This window comes from Pyxicephalus adspersus, chromosome 7, assembly GCF_032062135.1.
Source record: "Pyxicephalus adspersus chromosome 7, UCB_Pads_2.0, whole genome shotgun sequence".
In the NCBI taxonomy this organism is placed as follows: Eukaryota; Metazoa; Chordata; class Amphibia; order Anura; family Pyxicephalidae; genus Pyxicephalus; species Pyxicephalus adspersus.
Genome location: NC_092864.1, coordinates 50,664,952 through 50,684,775, shown reverse-complemented (window position 1 = coordinate 50,684,775; position 19,824 = coordinate 50,664,952). Strand labels below are relative to the sequence as shown.

Below are 19,824 nucleotides of genomic sequence, written 5' to 3'. Positions count from 1 at the left end.
ACTAACCACAGCAGAGTCTTGGCCACATGTAACATTCATATTGAATTTTTTTTTTTATACTTGGTATTGTTCTATAACTAATGCGCTGTGACTTGTTGTATCTGTATATTAACCAAGTTTAAAGAAAATATAGCCAATGTATAAAATGCTCTGGAACAAAGATGTAAGATTTATGCAAGCATCAGCTTCACCAAGTTTCAGTTTTTACATGTCTACATCTAAATTTTAGGTGTCAAAAAGACACCTTCACCACTAGATGCAGACAAGAAGAAACTTCGTCCTGGAAGTGGTGGTGACAAACCTCCAGATGAACCAGCATTTACTTACCAACTGAAAGCTGTGCCCTTAAAGTTCGTTAAGGAGTTGAAGGACATTGTTTTACAAGAAGCAGAATCTGTTGGCTCTTCAGCAATTTTTGAGTGCCTTATTTCACCCTCTACTGCTATTACCTCCTGGATGAAGGATGGCAGCAACCTGAGAGAAAGTCCAAAGCATAAATTCATTTCTGATGGCAAAGACAGGAAACTTCACATTATTGATGTCCAGCTTTCAGACACTGGAGAATACACCTGTGTTGCCAAACTTGGCAATAAGGAAAAGACATCTACAGCTAAACTTATTGTTGAAGGTATTATATTTTTTATCAAAGAATATTAATGTCTTGTAATTTGATTTGCACTTTGAACTTTTTGCTTAACAGAATATAAATAATGTTCATGCCAGTGTAAAAATGTTCATCACTTATACATATAGTTTACTTCATACATATAGTATCCCATTTTTATGGTACTAATCTGATTGTTCTTCATACAGAATTACCTGTAAAATTCGTGAAAACTCTGGAAGAGGAGGTCACTGTTGTCAAAACACAACCTATGTATCTGAGCTGTGAATTGAATAAAGACAGGGATGTTGTCTGGACAAAGGATGGCAAGAAGCTCATTGATATTGCAGCTGGCAGATACCAAACAAATATAATTGGATTGAACCGTACTCTGACTATTGTAGATGCTGATTATGAGGATGCTGGAGTATATACTTGTACTGTAGAAAGTGCTAACATCCATTGTTCTGCAAATGTCAAAGTAGTTGGTAAGTTAAAAAAATATTCACAATGTTCATATTATAAATATTGCATATACTTACATTTATCAATCATTTGTCTCATTAAGTTCAGCAATTAGCAATATTTCTAATTCTTAGAATTCTTAGAAATCAAGTCTTTAAAAAAACAACGGTCTATTTATATTCTATTATGACAACAATGCATAATTATTCTACTTTACTTTTTTTCTTGCAGAGGTAATTCGTGACTGGTTGGTCAAGCCTATTCGTGACCAACATGTCAAGCCCAAAACTACAGCAACATTTGTGGCAGATATTGTTAAGGACACACCAAATATCAAATGGTTCAAGGGAGATGAGGAGATTCCATTAGAACCAACCGACAAAACAGAGTTGAAGAAAGAAGGCAATAAAATCTTTTTGATTATCAAAAATGCTGGCCCAGATGATGTAGGAGAATATTCAGTGGAGGTTGAAGGAAAACGTGTCACTGCAAAACTCACTCTGGGTGGTAAGTAAACATTAAACTTAAGTAAAAAAAAAATAGGAATGTTTAATTGTTGTGAAGCAGAAGCGTGTTGTCCTGTCAGTGACCTGTGTTTTCTTTACTTAAGACCGTGAAGTTGACCTTCTCAAGCCAATTGAAGATGTTGTGATTTATGAGAAGGAATCTGCTTCCTTTGATTGTGAGATATCAGAGGCAGATATTCCCGGAGAATGGAAACTGAAAGGAGAAACTCTACGGCCATCACCTGTAAGCACAAAAATCCCTTGCAAATTACTGAAATAAGCAGAGATGTGTATATCTTTTACCAATTTATTATGTATTAGACAGCATCAGATTTGCTTTAATTAAATTGTATATAAAGCTGTATGTTTTGTTTGTTTTCAATAGAATGTAGAAGGGGATAGAAGCTCTTTGGAATTTTTATTTCTGTTTGTGTGTGTGGTGAGGGATTCACTCTCACTGATGGTAATGATGACCATGGACTATTGAATAGAAAATGATAGGAAAGCCAAAGCTTTTAAATTGCCACGTGAACAGGAGATGAAAGGGAATCTTTCAATTGGCAAACTTGTTTTGTGACAACTGTCTGGGAGGGGGGAGTGTCCTCTTGTTTTAAAGAAATGTCCACCTTAAACTTGTAGTTTTTAATAATAAATTTTACATTTTTAGTAAAAATTGCTTTTAAAACACTTTACATCAATAAATGTAGATTACATTTTATTTGCTAAATGCCCAGGGGCAAAAAATACATGTAATAATGTAGGAAGCATAATGTTGTAAACATTAAATTAATGTATTAATATATTTACTTAGATTCTCTATGTCTTTGTTTCCTAGACATGTGAAATCAAGGCTGAAGAAGGAAAGCGCTTCCTGACTCTTCATAAAGTCAAAGTGGAGCAGGCTGGGGAAGTTTTATTCCAAGCTTTAAATGCAGTTACCGCTGCTATTCTTACTGTAAAAGGTATATGTTTGTCGGTGAAATAGTTGTCTGTATACATTACATGTTTTAGCTTTAGTTAATGGCTATAAACCACATTTTGTCTTCAGAAATCGAGCTCGACTTTGCTGTTCCTCTGAAAGATGTTACCGTTCCAGAGAAGCGCCAGGCTAGATTTGAATGTGCTCTTACCCGTGAAGCAAATGTCATATGGTCAAAAGGCCCAGATATTATCAAGGCCGGTGACAAATTTGACATTATTGCCGATGGAAAGAAGCACATCTTAGTTATTAACGACTCCGCTTTTGATGATGAAGGGGAATACACTGCAGAAGTTGACGGCAAAAAGACAACAGCCAAACTCACAGTTGAAGGCAAGTCAGAACTGACAACAGAGATGGGAAAACTGTGGAAAACCATATTTTTTTTAAAAATAATTGTTTGCCCAATATTAGGGTATCTTTAATGGAACAAAGTAAATTCTCCATCTTTGTCTATTAAGTTTGGTGTGTCCTAAGAATGAAATGGATTTCTACCTGGCAGAAAAGTGAACAATATGTTAACAAGAGATACTTTTGTTGCAGGCATCAGACTTAAATTTATTTCACCACTTAAAGATCAAACCGTTAAGGAGGGAGAAACAGCTTACTTTGACTTTGAGCTTTCCCATGAGAATATGCCCGTTATCTGGTACAGAAATGATAAGAAGCTTCACACAAGTAGGACCGTTCTTATCTCTGAAGAAGGCAAAACCCATAAATTGGAAATAAGAGAAGTAACTCTTGATGACATCTCCCAGATTAAGGCTGAAGTCAAAGGTCTACATACATCAGCAAAATTGAAAGTATTAGGTATGATATATGTTACATGGCAGTCACTCAATTGTTACTGATAATTATAGACAGCTATACTACTTATTTATTTTTTGGCACAAATCATTCCTCTATCATAGCATCGGGCTCCTGAGATTCACTGAATGTTTCTTCTTGTTCTTTTTTCATTACATACAAAAGATTTCTTACAGCTTACTTTCCTCTTTTGTAATACATGGTACAGCATATGCTGTTGCACCAGTGCTCAGTAACTGCGATAAGCATAGGCATGGAAGCAGCTTAAGTGAAAACTATGACCAGCTACTGCAAGCATCATGATGAAGACGCTTTTAATGTTAATTGCTTTAACCCCCAGCACTCTTCTTCTTCAGTCTTCTAAATAGTATATATCATATATGTAGGCCTTCAGCTAGGCTTTCAGCTCATTTATTTTTTCATCTGGTCTTGTACTTATTACACCATTTTGATTTAAAAGTACAATCTGATGCAGAAGTTTCTTGCGTGTTGATTTCTATTAACATTCTAATATACATTCACATTGTTCTATCATTTGTTTAAAATAGCTTTAACATTTTTTGGAAACTTTTACAACTTTGAACCTATTAAAAAACAGTTTGACTTAACATATTCTTAGGATGTGGAATCTAAATTAATATTACTTATACTAACAAATGTAACTAAAGTTGCTGGCCTTTGCCTAATAATAGTATTTTTAAATGTGGATAATTTATACAGGTTGCTATATGCCACCTTTTTTTAATACTGACTGAGCCCTACTGACATATAACAGTATAAATGAGCACTACTGACAAACTACATTATAACTGAGCCATTTTACTTACTTATTTAATAATTACAGTGTCCAAACATATGTCCTTGTCAATGTTTTCATTTCCATAAACTTCAAATAAGTTCCTGAAATCCATAGCTTTATTCTGCTAAAGCTTTATCTATGTCTTGTTTTTGTAACTCACGTCTTTGTTTTATGTATGTATACTTTTTATCATAGCTTTTATGCTTTGTTAAATTTTTGTTTAGTCTTGTCTTTATTTGTTTGTATTTTATATGTTTGTATGTATTTAAATGTATGTCTGTCATTTATTTTTTCCTCTGTTGTGGTAATTGTGAATATTTAGTAAAATAATAGTACAGTATATACTATAGCTGTTATCTTTTATTGCTATCCATGTTCCATGTGTACATGTGTGTGTTGTTCAATTTTATCTGTGTATGTCAAATGTCTAACTTAGCAGGGCATGTATTTTTACATATTTTTTTATGTTACTTTGTCATTTGTTATATTTGTGTCTTGAAAGGACTATATGGCTGGTGGTTTGTTACCCCTCCATATTTGATCTGTTTACAACTTATTAAGTATTTTGGGTGATCTTTTTGCAGAGGCTGATCCTTACTTCGTTGTAAAATTACAAGACTACACTGCAGTGGAAAAAGACGACATCACTCTGGAGTGTGAGCTTAGTAAAGATGTACCAGTGAAATGGTTTAGAAATGGTGAAGAAATTAAAGCCTCAAAGACTGTGAGTATTAAGACTGAAGGCAAACGCAGAATTCTGAAGATTAAGAAAGTCGATGAAAAAGACAAAGGGGATTACGAATGTGATTGTGGAACCGACAAAACTAAAGCAAATGTAAACATTGAAGGTAGGTTATCAGCTAGGAGTAGTTAATCATTTAAAGGCCATAATATGAACTAATATGCACTATAACACATTATTTTTGTGGTTTTAGCACGCATTATTAAGATTGAGCGCCCCTTGTACGGAGTGGAAGTGTTTGAAGGTGAAACAGCTCGTTTTGAAGTAGAAATCTCAGAACCTGATGTTCATGCTCAATGGAAACTTAAGGGAGAAGTACTTTCTCCATCTCCAGTAAGTTAAGTTTGTACTATTCTTTCATGCAAGCAGCTGTCTGTCCTCCTCCTGTCTATGTATTTACTTATGAATCCCCAAGATTTCTATATTAATATTTAGGAGGAAACTTAGAATAATTATAGACATCTATAAAATGTTTTCCTTTGTTTTCATATCCGAACTGGAATGATACAGTATATTAACCTTTCTTTTTCTACCTTTTTTTTATATTAATTTATTTTAAGTTTATAAGTTACCTTATATAGCTTCATTTCATTATCACCTTTACATTGTTTATTTATTCATTTTGTTTCCTGGATTTAAAGGACTGTGAAATTATAGAAGATGGAAAGAAACATGTCCTTATCTTGTATAACTGCAAACTGGACATGACCGGGGAGATTTCCTTCCAGGCTGCCAATGCAAAAAATGCTGCTAATCTCAAAGTAAAAGGTATGATTGTATTTCGTTACTAAATGATACAAAAGCCATACCTTACCCTAATGATAATACTCAGTTTATGTGTATCCAAATAATACTTTTATGTACCCAATTTTTTGTATAGCACAAAGGACATTATTGTAGCATTTTACAGAGTTTATATTTACATAATTCAGGTTCATAACACAGACACACATGTAGCAGAATACTACACAGAAGCTTTAAAGAAACCTTCCATAGTTGTAAATAGTGCTTTCACCAACACCCTTTAAAAGAAGTAGTTTGACAAATAACTTTTACAATTGTACGTGTTGGATAGTATTAGTGCCTACATCTCTGAAGAAGAGAGAAAGAGACCACAAACATTTTGGCTTGGCAGGATTTTTCGAGAGTAAGATTTTGTACCGCTGATAAAGTCATACCAAGGCTGCCCTTGCTGAACACTTTTAAAAGTGCAAGCTGTCTTGCAGTCTTTGAGCTCAATACTTAAAAGACATCGGCCTGGAATATGCTTGCAGATCAAAAAAGTCAGGGTAATATTATGACTTCTGATCTGCATACATGTTCCAAGTAAATGACCTAAAAACTATTAGGAGATATTGGATCAGTTTGTTAGTCAGGGGACAATTATACATCATTGCAGTATTTTAAAATATATGGGGTTTGCTTTGATTTTGAAGGTGTTTAGGCTGTTCAGAATGTTCACTTTGCAGGGCTAAATTCACTCAGCATATTAAAAGCTATCAAGGACTTTAACCATCAAATCCTGCACAAGCAAAAATCATCTATTTTGTACATTGTACAAATTAATAGAAATGATTTGCAAAGTGAATGTTCACTCCATTAAAAAGCAAAGTAAAATATTATTTGCTAAGTGGACAGCCCTAACTTCTTTAGTAGATCAATCCCATTTTTGCTATGGCCTGTGTTACAGAAAGACCTTGCTTAGTCAATTCTTTCTCTCTTACTGTATGTTTTCTAGTCAATTCACCAATACATAACCGTTATGTTTTTCGTCCTCTATTCTGATATTATAAGACATATATTTTCCTGTAGATACCAACAAATACACAAGAATATTAGCAAATTATAAGTACTTTTTATGTTTGTATTGCAGAGCTTCCACTCATCTTCATCACTCCACTTAGTGACGTCAAGGTGTTTGAAAAGGATGAAGCAAGATTTGAATGTGAGACCTCAAGATTCCCTAAGACTTTCCGTTGGTTGAAAGGATCCCAGGAACTTGAGGGAGATGACAAATATGAACTTGTTGCTGAAGGCACAAGACATGCTCTTGTCCTCAAGTCAGTTGCTTTTGAAGATGAAGCTAAATACATGTTTGAAGCTGAGGACAAGAGAACCAGTGGCAAACTGATCATTGAAGGTTTGTTTCATTGTTATTAAATACTTCCTAAAAATTAATATATTATCTAAAAGGAATAATTTCTAAATTATAAAAGTAAATTGTAACCCTAAAATCTTTTTGTTGTCTATAAAATAGCTTAAACCATTTTGTATTAAAATTGGTTTAGTAAATATTGATGTAATATTTCAAATATTTGATCAAATCAGCATTTTGTCTTGTTATTTTCTTAAGCACAAATGTTCAACCTTGATGAAACAAAATGTTAAACATTCATTGTGCACTTGTGTAGGTATTCGTCTTGAGTTTGTTACACCACTTAAAGATGTGACAGTTAAAGAGCAAGAAACAGCTGAATTCATGGTTGAGCTTTCCCATGACAACATCCAAGTTGGCTGGTTTAAAAATGACCAACGTCTACACCCCAGCAAGCTGGTATCTATGCACGATGATGGAAAATTCCATTCCATTATGTTCAAGGATGTCAGTCTGGATGACACTTCACTAATCAAAGTTGAGGCTATGGGAAAAACCAGTGAGGCAAAGCTGACTGTACTTGGTGAGTTGTCAATCTTCATATATATATATATATATATATATATATCTGCTAGAATCTGAAAATTCACCTAATATTGATGTGTATTATATGTATTTGCCACAGAGGGAGATCCATACTTTTTAACCAAACTGTCAGATTATACTGCTGTTGAGAAAGACGAAGTGGTCCTGCACTGTGAGATCAGCAAGCCCAAAGCAGCAGTGAAATGGTTCAAGGATGGACAGGAAATAATTCCATCCAAGAATGTAGTAATTAAAGCCGATGGAAAGAAACGCATTCTCACAATCAAGAAAGCTTCAAAGAAAGACATTGGGGAATATACTTGTGATTGTGGAACAGATAAAACTACTGCCAATTTGAACATTGAAGGTAAAATTTCTCCATGTGAGGTTTTTCAGTTTTTTTTATGATGGTGAAGATGAGGTTTAACTTATTAATTCATAAAACTTTTTTTATGTTTTCTCTTAGATCGTGATATTAAGGTGGTTCGTCCTCTGTACAGTGTGGAGGTTATAGAAACAGAAACTGCCCGCTTTGAAACTGAGATATCTGAAGAAGATGTACATGCTAACTGGAAGCTCAAAGGAGATGCATTGCATCCTTCTCCAGTAAGCATGGTTTCATTTACAATTAATGTAATCTTTAAGTAACTGTGCTTTTAAACCTTTTAAAAATGACGCATATAATGAAGGAAACTACTGGATCTATTTGTTTTGAAGGTTTTTGGCTACTGCCCACTTATTATATAAATGTTAGCCAAAGAACCAAATACAGTGTTTACTGCTCCCTTACATATAGTTGTTGCTGCTTCTTTAATCAGACCAACACATTGCCAATTCAGGGTAACTTTGCTGTGTTTGTATTTACCTTGCTTTTGTTTTACCTCTTCCCCATACACTGACAACCCTTAAATTTAATTTTGAAAATTTGGAGAAGATTACAGTATAATCAAATGAGTACAGGGGTGGGATTGGAAATGGTAAAAGCGTTTGATAAATGTTGGACAAAAAAAAGAAACCATGTATTCAATGTAAAAACTAGCCATTTAGCCTTCTGAGCTACTCATTATTTGAACACTATATTGATTTATTTTAGGACTGCGAGATCAAAGAAGAAGGCAAAAAACACTTCCTTATCCTCTACAATGTACGAATGGACCAAGCTGGTGGTGTGGATTTCCAAGCAGCTAATGCAAAATCCAGTGCACATCTAAAAGTAAAAGGTAATAACTTTTTTTTGAAAACTTTTAAAAACACTTTCTACATGAAGTTCTTCTGGTCACTTACCCTAAAAACATTTAACAAGTTTATCTAAATTAAAAATCAAAGTGCAGTAATGCATAGTTACCAAAAATATTTCATCTTTCAGGCTGACTCCGGTAAATAGTAAATTGTTTTTATTGCTATTAATTACTACAGCTTACATTGTTTGCTATTTACGGGCCTACTAATTATAACCTGCAAATGTCCATGGTACATGTGTTTTAATAGCACAGTGAATTATTTTATTTTAAAGTATTGCTTTACATAAAAACACCATTTATATCTAGGAATTCCCAGGTGGTAACAATTTTCAGACATAAGTAATATATTGTCTATTGAAATGGTGTTTTTTACCTTGATTATAATTATTTATGAATATACAAATTACACTAATTACCAAAATTAGTCAAACTATATTCACAAAAAATGTTGAGTCATCAAGGATAACCTAAATATTTCTCTACTAATTTGTTATGAAAGAAGACCATTACAAACAAAGAATTGCTGTGCTGGCATGTTAACTGCTGATATAGAAGGCATTATGTTGTCAGTTTTGGAAAGTGCCAAGATATTGATTGACAGCAGCAGATAGGGAAACCAGGTGGCAGCTGTCCCTGTCTTTACTATTTTAGAAGGGGTATGCCATATGTAGAAAGAGGCAAAAGGTTGATTGGTGGGTTGACAGATGCTACATACATACTGTGTACTGCTGACTCTGTTCAATGTAAGGAAACACCATATGCAAATTGGGGAAGGATCCACCCATTTGTAGTCCCAGGAGGCCAGAGCCAGTGGTAGACCTTAAATAGTTTCAGTGCACCGCTCTGCACCCTGGAGAAAAGACACAATGGACTTTAGCGCGTGAGTGCCTAAGCCTCCCTTAGAGGAAGGATTTTAATAAAAAAATGTCTTCTTCTGTTGGAAAAGCCCGCATAATTGGCCTGCTAAGGCCCCTGAAGGACGTGACGGTGACGGCTGGGGAATCAGCGACCTTCGAGTGTGAGCTCTCCTATGAAGGGATCCCTGTGGAGTGGTTCCTCAAAGGGCAAAAACTGGAACCCAGTGATAAAGTAAGACCTTTTCAATTTCCAAAATATGTTTTTTTTATTAATAAATATGACAGATACAAACATACATATAACGAAGAATATTCTCTTTATATGGTTGCATAGATTCTGAATTATTTTTTCCTTTTTTTTATTTATTTTTTTTTTTTTGCACACCTTAAAAACAAGTTTTGTACTTTGAAAGAAAATTATTTTAAGGAAATGTGCAAATGTTTTTTTTTTGCTGTTGTAATGCTAGATTAGGATAGTCTAGCTATTGGAATTATGCTGCCTTGATGAAGAACATGCACTCTTGATTAGTTTTTCATTCACTAGATAACAGTAGTAAAGTATTGTGCATATATGGGGATTAGCAGGCTTAAAATTCCATTTCAGGCAATTGACAGCATAACTTTGCAGCCAGATTTGCACTTCAGGTCCTCTTTCGCCTGCTATTTATATTCCAACTTCAAGTGCTCCTTTTACATTTCAAGATACCAGAGGATGCCATTTGAAAAAAAGTCAGCCTAAACCTTTAGAACTAATTAGCATGTAAAAAGTAAACGTTTATGTTAGGAATGTCACATTATCTTTTAAATCACTTTGCTAACCATTATAATAAACATTCAAATATACAGGGATAATAGTCCTAAATTAATTTGTTTATGTATGGTTTTAGGTTTTAATTATTTTATTTCTATATGTAATAAATATGGTTATTTTAACTGAACTAAATATGAACATATGATATATGGGTTTTAATTGCATAAAACAATTTAGCAATGTAGAATGCATTATCATTGTAATACAAACATTGAATGAATAGTACATGAAATATAATACAATGATACTTTGCACTTGTTTGATTTATTAATTTATAATACATAAAGTGAAGTTAATACAATTTTAGATCAATTAGGAAGAAGCCTAATTTGTGTTCAGTAGAATGTAAATTATGTAATAAAAATAAAGTTATTAATGACTGGAACTGAAAAAAAAATTGTGCTCTTTAACTGTTTAGGGTAGAGATACTGTTTGTACTTTTACCTATGTTATTTACACAAGGATTAGCAGAATATTTTACCCTAAAAGTATTTTAACGTCTGTTCATAAGTTTGTATTTGTTTAGAGAGAATGTAAGACAAAGGTCACTTTTTATATAACAGTGAATCTGGCATTCTCTCAAACATTCCCTGGTAGAAATCAGTTACTGCCATTGGAACACAGGGATTTTTAGGATTCCCACGAGGGAATGTTTGAGGGATTGTCTGATTCCCTGTCAACAGCCCAAAGTGAGGATGTAAAGATGATAGAGTTAGAAACAGTTTGTAAAAACACTATATAAATAATACACATCTACAGTGAAAGTAAGGTATTTATGCATACTGTAGTACGGATGTTCTGTATAACCGATGTCTGTGTTATTTAGATAAATAGAATTTTAAATAGTTTAATTGTTGGTTGCTTTTGCATTACTGTACAACACATGTGAAAAACACCTTTCTTTTCTTTGATAGGTTGTGACACGTGCTGAGGGAAGAGTTCATACAATTACCCTGAGAGATGTGCAATTAGCAGATGCTGGGGAAGTCACACTCACAGCTAAGGATTTTAAGACACAAGCCAACTTGGCTGTGAAAGGTAACTTTCGCATTTTCCTTTTTTTTTTTTGTAACACATATTGCAGCAGGGATTTTTAATGTGATTTTTTAATACATGCAGAACCTCCAGTTGAATTTACTAAACCTCTTGAGGACCAAACAGTAGAGGAAGAAGCAACTGCTGTACTTGAGTGTGAAGTGTCCAGAGAGAACGCTGAAGTGAAATGGTTTAAGAATGGACAAGAAATTCACAAGACCAAAAAATATGACATTATTGCCGACGGAAGAGTCAGGAAGCTTATCATTCATGGCTGCACACTTGATGATGCAAGAACATACACATGTGATGCCAAGGATTTCAAGACATCTGCATTCTTGAATGTAGAACGTAAGTTGCAACTGCTTTTAGGCTTAGTATGTAGTTGTAAAGAAGTTACAAAAATATAGTGCACAAGAGTTATATTTTGTTTTTGTTTTTGTTTTGTTTTTTGCAGCTCCATTTGTGGAATTTAGCAAACCTCTTACTGACCTTGAAGTTAAGGAGAAAGAAACTGCTCGGTTTGAGTGTGAAATTTCCCGTGAAAGTGCCAAGGTATATCTGGGGGCAAGTCTGTCTGAGGTCTCTTTGGTTTTTCATGGTTTTGTAGATACTACCACAATTTTACCTGTCTATAATTTTATCAACATCATTACAAGAAAGTGTTGCTAATAACATTTTATATTAACCATATATGAGCATAATTCCATTAATTGTGAGGACATTTAAGTCATGTAGTTGCAAGTATTAGGAGGAGGAAAACCTAAAATTCCTCCACTGAAAACAATATTTTATTTTTGTGGCCTGATCTGATCCTTTTTTATTCTATTCCAGGTCCGCTGGTTTAAAGATGGAATCGAAATTCGAAAGGGCAAGAAATATGATATAATCTCTAAGGGAGTCACACGAACCTTAGTGGTGAACAAATGTGTTTTTGATGATGAAGCAGAATATACCTGTGAAGCCAAAATGGCCAGAACCTCAGGACTGCTTACAGTCATTGGTAAGGCAAATAACACATAACATTTTCCAGTTAAAATAAATTTTAGTTGTAGGCCTCCAACTTATTCCTTTTTTTAATGTACTATTCAATGCTTTGTGGATGCTATTGTTATCCAAATACATTTTTAAAAAAATACACATCCAATGCACTTCATGTAATTTTTTTGTATGTTTGCATTTAAATTTCAGAGGAAGAAGCTATTTTCACCAAAAATCTACCAAATATTGAAGCATGTGAATCTGAATCTGTCAAACTGGTCTGTGAAGTCTCCAAGCCTAGTGCTGATGTATCCTGGTTTAAAGGAGATGAGGAACTGCCAGATGGTGGAAGATATGAACACATTGCTGAAGGCAGAAAGAGGATTTTGATAATTCACAATGTTCGTTTAGATGATGCTGGTGAATACAACTGCAGACTACCAAGCTCTCGTACAACAGGCAAACTTGGAATCAAAGGTAAATGAAGATCATTGCATTTGTGTGAGATAGTGATCATTATCAGTTATTTAGTCATTTAACAATAATTAGTCATGTCATCTAATGCAAAATTATTTCCTTTCAGAACTTGCTGCAGAATTTATTTCTAGACCACAGAATCTTGAAGTACTTGAGGGTGAAAAGGCAGAGTTTGTATGCTCTGTGTCTAAAGAAGCCTTTGATGTACAGTGGCTTAAAAATGATACAATCCTTGAAGCTGGAGATAAGTATGACATCATTTCTGATGGCAAAAAGCGAATTTTGGTTGTTAAAGATGCAGTGCCTAAAGAAGATGAAGGTGTTTATGCTGCAATGATTGGGCAGTCCCGGGCACCAGCAGAGTTGACTGTAATTGGTAAGATAATATTAAAAAAACTTTATAAATAAAATTGCTTTGTAAAAATAGAATCATTTTTCATGATCTCCAATAGTTGTCATTTATAATAGTTGGTAATACTGCATGCTTCCAAACTATTTAATTAATAATATAGTTGATATGTCTTGCATATGAATCTAGGAAATATATTATTCTAGATGTGTGATGTACCAATACAAATGATGTAGTTATTGTATGTTATTATTTATAATGGGTCATTTTGTGTTACAGAGAGACTTAGAATCATTACTCCTCTTAAGGACCAACAAGTGAAAGAAGGACAAGAACTTGTCTTTAACTGTGAAGTCAATACAGAAGGAGCCAAAGCCAAGTGGTTCAAAAATGATGAAGCAATATTTGATAGTCCAAAATATATTATGGTACACAAAGATCTTGTCTATACCCTTAGAATCCGGGATGCTCAGTTGGATGACCAGGCTAATTACTCAGTGTCATTGACAAACCACAGGGCTGAACATGTCAAGTCTGCTGCCTCACTAACAGTAGTGGGTAAGTAACCTTCATTCAAAATGTTTTCAAGCTTTTCACCAAGATTAGGTGGCATAGGGCTGAACTATACAAAACATTTCTATTTCAGAGGAGGACTTAAGAATTGTTGAGCCTATTGAAGATATTGAAACAATGGAGAAGAAATCAGTCACATTCTGCTGCAAAGTTAACCGTCCAAATGCAACAGTCATGTGGATGAAGAATGGTCAGGAAGTTGTTCTAGACAGAAGAGTCTTGTATAAAGTTGACAAGTATAAGCATTCTCTTATAATAAAAGACTGTGGTTTTGTGGATGAAGGAGAATACACTGTGATTGCTGGACAAGACAGGGCAGTAGCTGAACTCTTGATCACAGAAGCTCCAGCAGATTTTGTTCAACACCTCCAAGACCAAACTGTTATTGAGTTTGAGGATGCTGTTTTCACTTGCCAGCTCTCAAAAGAGAAAGCTGCTGTGAAATGGTACCGAAATGGCCGAGAACTTAGGGAAAACAAAAAGTGAGAAAATATTTTTTAATTATGGTCTTTGTTTATATCACCCTGTTCATTTTTCTACTTTTTTCTATTAACGTTCTTAATGTTTTTAAGGTATCAATTTGAAAAAGATGGAAGCCTCCACAGACTTATTATTAAAGATTGCAGACCAGAGGATGAATGTGAATATTCTTGTGGAGTAGATGAAAGAAAATCAAGAGCAAGACTTTTTGTTGAAGGTAAGGGAAACTGATTTTTTTATATGCTGGTACACATTTCATCTCATTTATTACATATTAAGTTTACTCTTTCTTTTCATTTCCAGAAATTCCGATTGAAATTATCCGACCACCTCTTGATGTCTTTGAGGCTCCAGGCTCTGATGTCATCTTTGAGGCTGAACTTAATAAAGATAGAGTAGAGGTTAAATGGCTAAGGAATAACATGATCATTGTCCAGGGAGACAAACATCAAATGATGAGTGAAGGAAAGGTCCACAGGCTACAAGTTTGTGAAATCAGACCCCGTGATCAAGGAGAGTATAGATTTGTTGCTAAAGATAAGGATGCTAGAGCAAAACTTGAGCTAGCAGGTACATTATCTCTCTCTTTCTCTCTGAATGTTACAAAGTTTTTTACTTTTCCAGTTTAACTGGAATGTAGGAATGTATAATGATGTAATATCAGTTGTTGCCTAATATATACATTATTTTTCCTCAACAGCTGTACCAAAGATAAAAACAGCCGATCAAAACATTGTCATCGATGCAGGAAAGCCACTTACAATGTCAGTACCATATGATGCCTACCCAAAAGCAGAAGCTGAATGGCGTAGAGAAGATGAAACTTTATCTGATGTACATGTGGATACTACAGCTAATGCAACAAGCTTCAGGATTCCAGAAACAAAGAAAGCAGATAAAGGCTATTACACAATAATTCTGCAAAATAAACATGGCAAGGCAGAGGCACACATCAACCTGGATGTTATTGGTATGCTATATCTGCAAGTACACATAGTGACAATTTAACCCACTTTATTTTTGTTGCCAGTATGGCTTATTTTTTTTTCAACATTTATTTCAGATGTCCCTGGGCCTGTCAGACATCTAGAGGTGATTGACACATATGACGGAGAAGTCAGTCTAGCTTGGGAAGAACCAGAATCAGATGGTGGCAGTAAAATTACTGGCTATATTGTTGAAAGGAGAGACATTAAGCGTAAGACTTGGGTCCTTGTTACTGACCATGCAGACAGCTGTGAATACACTGTCACCGGACTCCAGAAGGGAGGTGTGGAATATTTGTTCCGTGTCAGTGCTAAAAACAGAGTTGGTGCCGGTGAACCTGTGGAAACAGACAGGCCTGTTGAAGCAAAGAGCAAGTTTGGTAAGTACAATGTGAAATCTGCATGTATACTTTTGTTTTTTAATTTTTTTTACCTAAAAAATTTATTATTGGTTGTTATCTGTATTACAGATGTTCCTGGACCTCCTCTCAATGTGACTGTTTGCGATGTCAATCGCTTTGGTGCATCACTGACTTGGGAGCCACCAGAGTACGATGGTGGAACTGAGATTATAGCTTATATTATTGAGCTACGTGATAGAGCTTCCATCAAATGGGACACAGCCATGATTACCAAGCCTGATGAGCTGGGGGCCACTCTCAATGATGTTGTGGAGAACAAAGAATACATTTTTAGAGTCCGAGCTGAAAACCAAGCTGGAATTGGCAAACCCAGTGCTGCTACTCCTGCTGTTAAGATTAGAGATCCTATTGGTATGTTTATGTCTATAATCAATGTATTTGCATTTTGAATACCATAGTTCTGAAGAAGATGGGGTGCTGCCAGGAAGACTTTTGGGGAAGTTACACATTGACTTGGTTTATCAGTTTTGCTATTTTTAGAGTATTTAGCCAGGATAATGTTAAGCTGTTGTGTAAAGCCAGGTATATAATAACTCATACAACCTATAGCCACATTAAACCTACTCCTTTTGCATCTGCATACTGTAAACTTATCAATATTGATGTTCAGAGATGTCAAATTACAGTTAAAAGTTGCACCCAGCAACGTATTCTGGTTGTGTTGCCATTGTAACAAAAACTAGCCTCAATCATGATACATCTAAAACACACTAAAACCGTCATTACAGAACTAAGCAGACTCTGAGCTATCTCCCTGTGACTAGCCTATCCCCTTCTTCATAATGTGTTTGACAATTAGGGACTTAAGCTAAAATAACAAACTATTTGTCTTTTCAGAAAAACCAAGCCCTCCAATCAACTTGACTCATTCAAATCAAACAAAGGCTTCAGTTCAACTTACATGGGAGCCTCCACTCCAAGATGGTGGAAGCCCAGTATTAGGCTACATTATTGAACGATGTGAAGAAGGCACTGACAAATGGATACGCTGCAATGTGAGACTGGCTCCAGATCTTACATACAAGGTACATTCTTAATTTTTTTCTAGTACTTTTTAAATTTGTATTTGGAAGCAAACTAAACTAGACTGAACATAAACCAGAGTCATTACCAATGTTTGTCTTAAGATTTTGGAGTATCCAATATTTGTAATTATTAGAAACTCATAAATGATATGAACACATAAATGAATAACTCTTAATTTTGTGGAATGTTTTGAATTATTAGGTAAATTATCATGTTTAAATATTACTGCATGATCTAGATTATATATTTCAATTAGTTTATTTTATTATAATAACATTATTATAACATATAATAAATACATAGGTAACTGGTCTAAAAGCTGGAGCAAACTATTACTACAGAGTCTCTGCAGAAAATGCTGCTGGCATATCAGATCCTACAGAAAGCCTGGGACCTCTTACAGCAGATGATCCTCACAGTAAGTTTCAGTGATTCTATCATTTTCATAAAGGGAAGTAGAATACGAATAGTGCAGTTTATAAAGTTGCTTCATTAATTTTATTTTTTGCAGCATCACCCACCCTGGACTTAAGTGCCTTTAGAAGAGGTCTGGAAGTAATTGTTCCCGAACCGCTCAAAATACGTGTTCCAATCACAGGCTATCCTACTCCAACAGCAGTATGGTCTGTGAACGAAACAGTCTTGGAGAGTAATGATCGTGTAAAGATAGAGACCACCGCTGTCTTTGCAGAGCTTGTCATTTCCCCTAGTGAACGTCCTGATAAAGGAATCTACACTTTAGAGCTGACAAACCCTGTATCATCAGTATCTGGAAAAATTGATGTAAATGTTATTGGTAAGCGCTAATATTACTTTCTAAAATGTTTTACTTTCTTGTCTTGTATATTTAAAATTAACTTACTTTCTGTAACTTTATTTTAGCTCGTCCCAGTGCCCCCAGAGAGCTCAAGGTGGGCGATCTTACCAGAAGCTCTGTCAATCTTTCCTGGGAAGCTCCCGAGAATGACGGTGGCAGTCCTTTAACTGGGTACCTTATTGAGAAACGAGAAGTCAACCGCAAGACTTGGGCTAGGGTAAGTATTGTTTCTAGTATTAACATTGCATATTTTTTTTATCCATGCTGTATACAAAACTTATTAAACAAAATATTAGAATTGTCCAAATTTTGCTGACTTTTAAACACACAATGCAGCTTGGTTTTCATATCAGTTTAAGACACATCTTAGATATTTCCGATTTTTTTGATGGGTTCATGTGACCTGCATTTGACCTTTTTTCATATACTTGTGTCAGGAGAAAAGCAGTTAATTACCACAAATCCAAAGTAATATGTAATCTTTTTACTGTAGCTTTAACATTACCTTAGTACTAATTATGAATTTATATGGATAACCACAACCATTTCCAACCCTTTATCATAGGTTATGGACAATGTAATCGACCAAGAATTCACTGTTTCTGACCTTATCCAAGGCAAAGAATATCTGTTCAGGGTGTCTGCATGTAACAAGTGTGGACCAGGAGAACCTGCCTTCATTGATGAGCCAGTGAACATGTCTGCACCAGCAAGTAGGTGGAGCAAAATTAATAATATATATATATATATATATATACAGTATATATATACATATATTGGAAAGAGCATTGGCCAAGGAATACCATCATCTTACCAATGTTTACTAACTCTCATACCTGTTTATAAAATAAGAATTCCATAATAATTTGTATTACAATAAGAGTGTGATATATATGTATATATTATATTCTGCTGTACTAAAATACTCTGTTTGACACTTCTTGATACAGCTGTTCCTGATCCACCTGAAAATGTTAGATGGAGAGACCCAACAAGCAAAGGAATCTTTCTCACCTGGGAACCACCTAAATATGATGGTGGTTCACGCATTAAAGGATATATTGTGGAGAAATGTCAACGTGGCACAGACAAATGGGAAATTTGTGGTGATTCTGTAATAGAAACAAAGTAAGATTAAGTAACCTCAAGATCTGTTTAGAACATCTATAAGTAAACTTTTGATAATGGTGTTTCTAATGAGTTAAAATGTCTCTGAATATAGGATGCAAGTTGACAATCTTACAGAAGGGCAGTGGTACGCCTACCGTGTTAAAGCACTTAATAGACTTGGTGCCAGTAAGCCAAGCAAACCAACAGATGATATCCTAGCTACAGATCCTAAAGGTAATAAATATTCTAATGACAAGTATGCAACACTATGTTAATATGTAAATAAAATCAAATAATTTATATATGTACCTTTGTATTTCTCACACTATTTTGCAATTGTTCATACAGAGGCCCCAGAAATTTACCTGGATGTTAAACTGCTTGCCGGTTTAACAGTGAAGGCTGGAACAAAAATTGAATTACCTGCCACAATAAATGGAAAGCCAGAGCCCACGACTAGATGGAGCAAAGCAGATACTCTTTTAAGAGTAGACCAGAGGATAAACATTGAATCCAAGCCTGGACATTCCACAGTTACCATTGCTGACAGTAAACGAAGCGACTCTGGAACTTACATTATTGAAGCGGTAAACACATCTGGCCGTGCTACAGCAGTTGTTGAAGTTAATGTTCTAGGTATGATCCCTTCAAACCATTACAAATCTTTCCTTGATTTTATGATTAAAAGTCTATGTTTTGTGTTACAAAAGTGTTTTGTGATCTTCAGCACACTTCATAATAATTTTGCTTCTTTGTACACAGATAAACCTGGACCACCAGCTGCTTTTGATATTTCTGAGATAACCAATGAATCTTGCGTGCTGACATGGAATCCTCCCAGGGATGACGGAGGCTCCAGGATTACTAACTACATCCTTGAACAAAAAGCTGCGGACAGTGAAATCTGGCACAAACTGTCTTCAACCATCAAAGAAACTCGATATAAGGCTACAAAACTAACACCTCTTAAAGAATACATATTCAGAGTCAGTGCTGAAAACATGTATGGCATTGGGGAGCCAGTCCAATCAAACTCTATGGTGGCCAAATATTCATTTGGTAAGGAAATACTGATCT

General features: G+C 34.8%; 1 protein-coding gene across 1 annotated transcript in view; it reads left to right on the top strand.

The window, feature by feature from the left end:
* The window catches only part of TTN (titin), a 229,257-nt gene that overhangs the window by 131,643 nt on the left and 77,790 nt on the right, over positions 1-19,824 (top strand). Inside the window, exons 195-232 of the mRNA XM_072418400.1 lie at positions 230-628; positions 814-1,092; positions 1,301-1,576; positions 1,680-1,819; positions 2,411-2,537; positions 2,624-2,887; positions 3,098-3,364; positions 4,745-5,008; positions 5,096-5,235; positions 5,544-5,670; positions 6,776-7,042; positions 7,314-7,580; positions 7,683-7,949; positions 8,049-8,188; positions 8,676-8,802; positions 9,770-9,912; positions 11,406-11,529; positions 11,611-11,877; positions 11,984-12,081; positions 12,361-12,529; positions 12,718-12,984; positions 13,091-13,360; positions 13,613-13,891; positions 13,980-14,388; positions 14,479-14,603; positions 14,690-14,956; positions 15,087-15,356; positions 15,450-15,752; positions 15,843-16,145; positions 16,632-16,819; positions 17,124-17,238; positions 17,332-17,616; positions 17,703-17,854; positions 18,203-18,350; positions 18,588-18,765; positions 18,860-18,981; positions 19,096-19,383; positions 19,510-19,806. Of these exons, the coding sequence (XP_072274501.1) occupies positions 230-628; positions 814-1,092; positions 1,301-1,576; positions 1,680-1,819; positions 2,411-2,537; positions 2,624-2,887; positions 3,098-3,364; positions 4,745-5,008; positions 5,096-5,235; positions 5,544-5,670; positions 6,776-7,042; positions 7,314-7,580; positions 7,683-7,949; positions 8,049-8,188; positions 8,676-8,802; positions 9,770-9,912; positions 11,406-11,529; positions 11,611-11,877; positions 11,984-12,081; positions 12,361-12,529; positions 12,718-12,984; positions 13,091-13,360; positions 13,613-13,891; positions 13,980-14,388; positions 14,479-14,603; positions 14,690-14,956; positions 15,087-15,356; positions 15,450-15,752; positions 15,843-16,145; positions 16,632-16,819; positions 17,124-17,238; positions 17,332-17,616; positions 17,703-17,854; positions 18,203-18,350; positions 18,588-18,765; positions 18,860-18,981; positions 19,096-19,383; positions 19,510-19,806 (8,418 nt within the window). The remainder of the gene's footprint in view (positions 1-229; positions 629-813; positions 1,093-1,300; positions 1,577-1,679; positions 1,820-2,410; positions 2,538-2,623; positions 2,888-3,097; positions 3,365-4,744; positions 5,009-5,095; positions 5,236-5,543; positions 5,671-6,775; positions 7,043-7,313; positions 7,581-7,682; positions 7,950-8,048; positions 8,189-8,675; positions 8,803-9,769; positions 9,913-11,405; positions 11,530-11,610; positions 11,878-11,983; positions 12,082-12,360; positions 12,530-12,717; positions 12,985-13,090; positions 13,361-13,612; positions 13,892-13,979; positions 14,389-14,478; positions 14,604-14,689; positions 14,957-15,086; positions 15,357-15,449; positions 15,753-15,842; positions 16,146-16,631; positions 16,820-17,123; positions 17,239-17,331; positions 17,617-17,702; positions 17,855-18,202; positions 18,351-18,587; positions 18,766-18,859; positions 18,982-19,095; positions 19,384-19,509; positions 19,807-19,824) is intronic.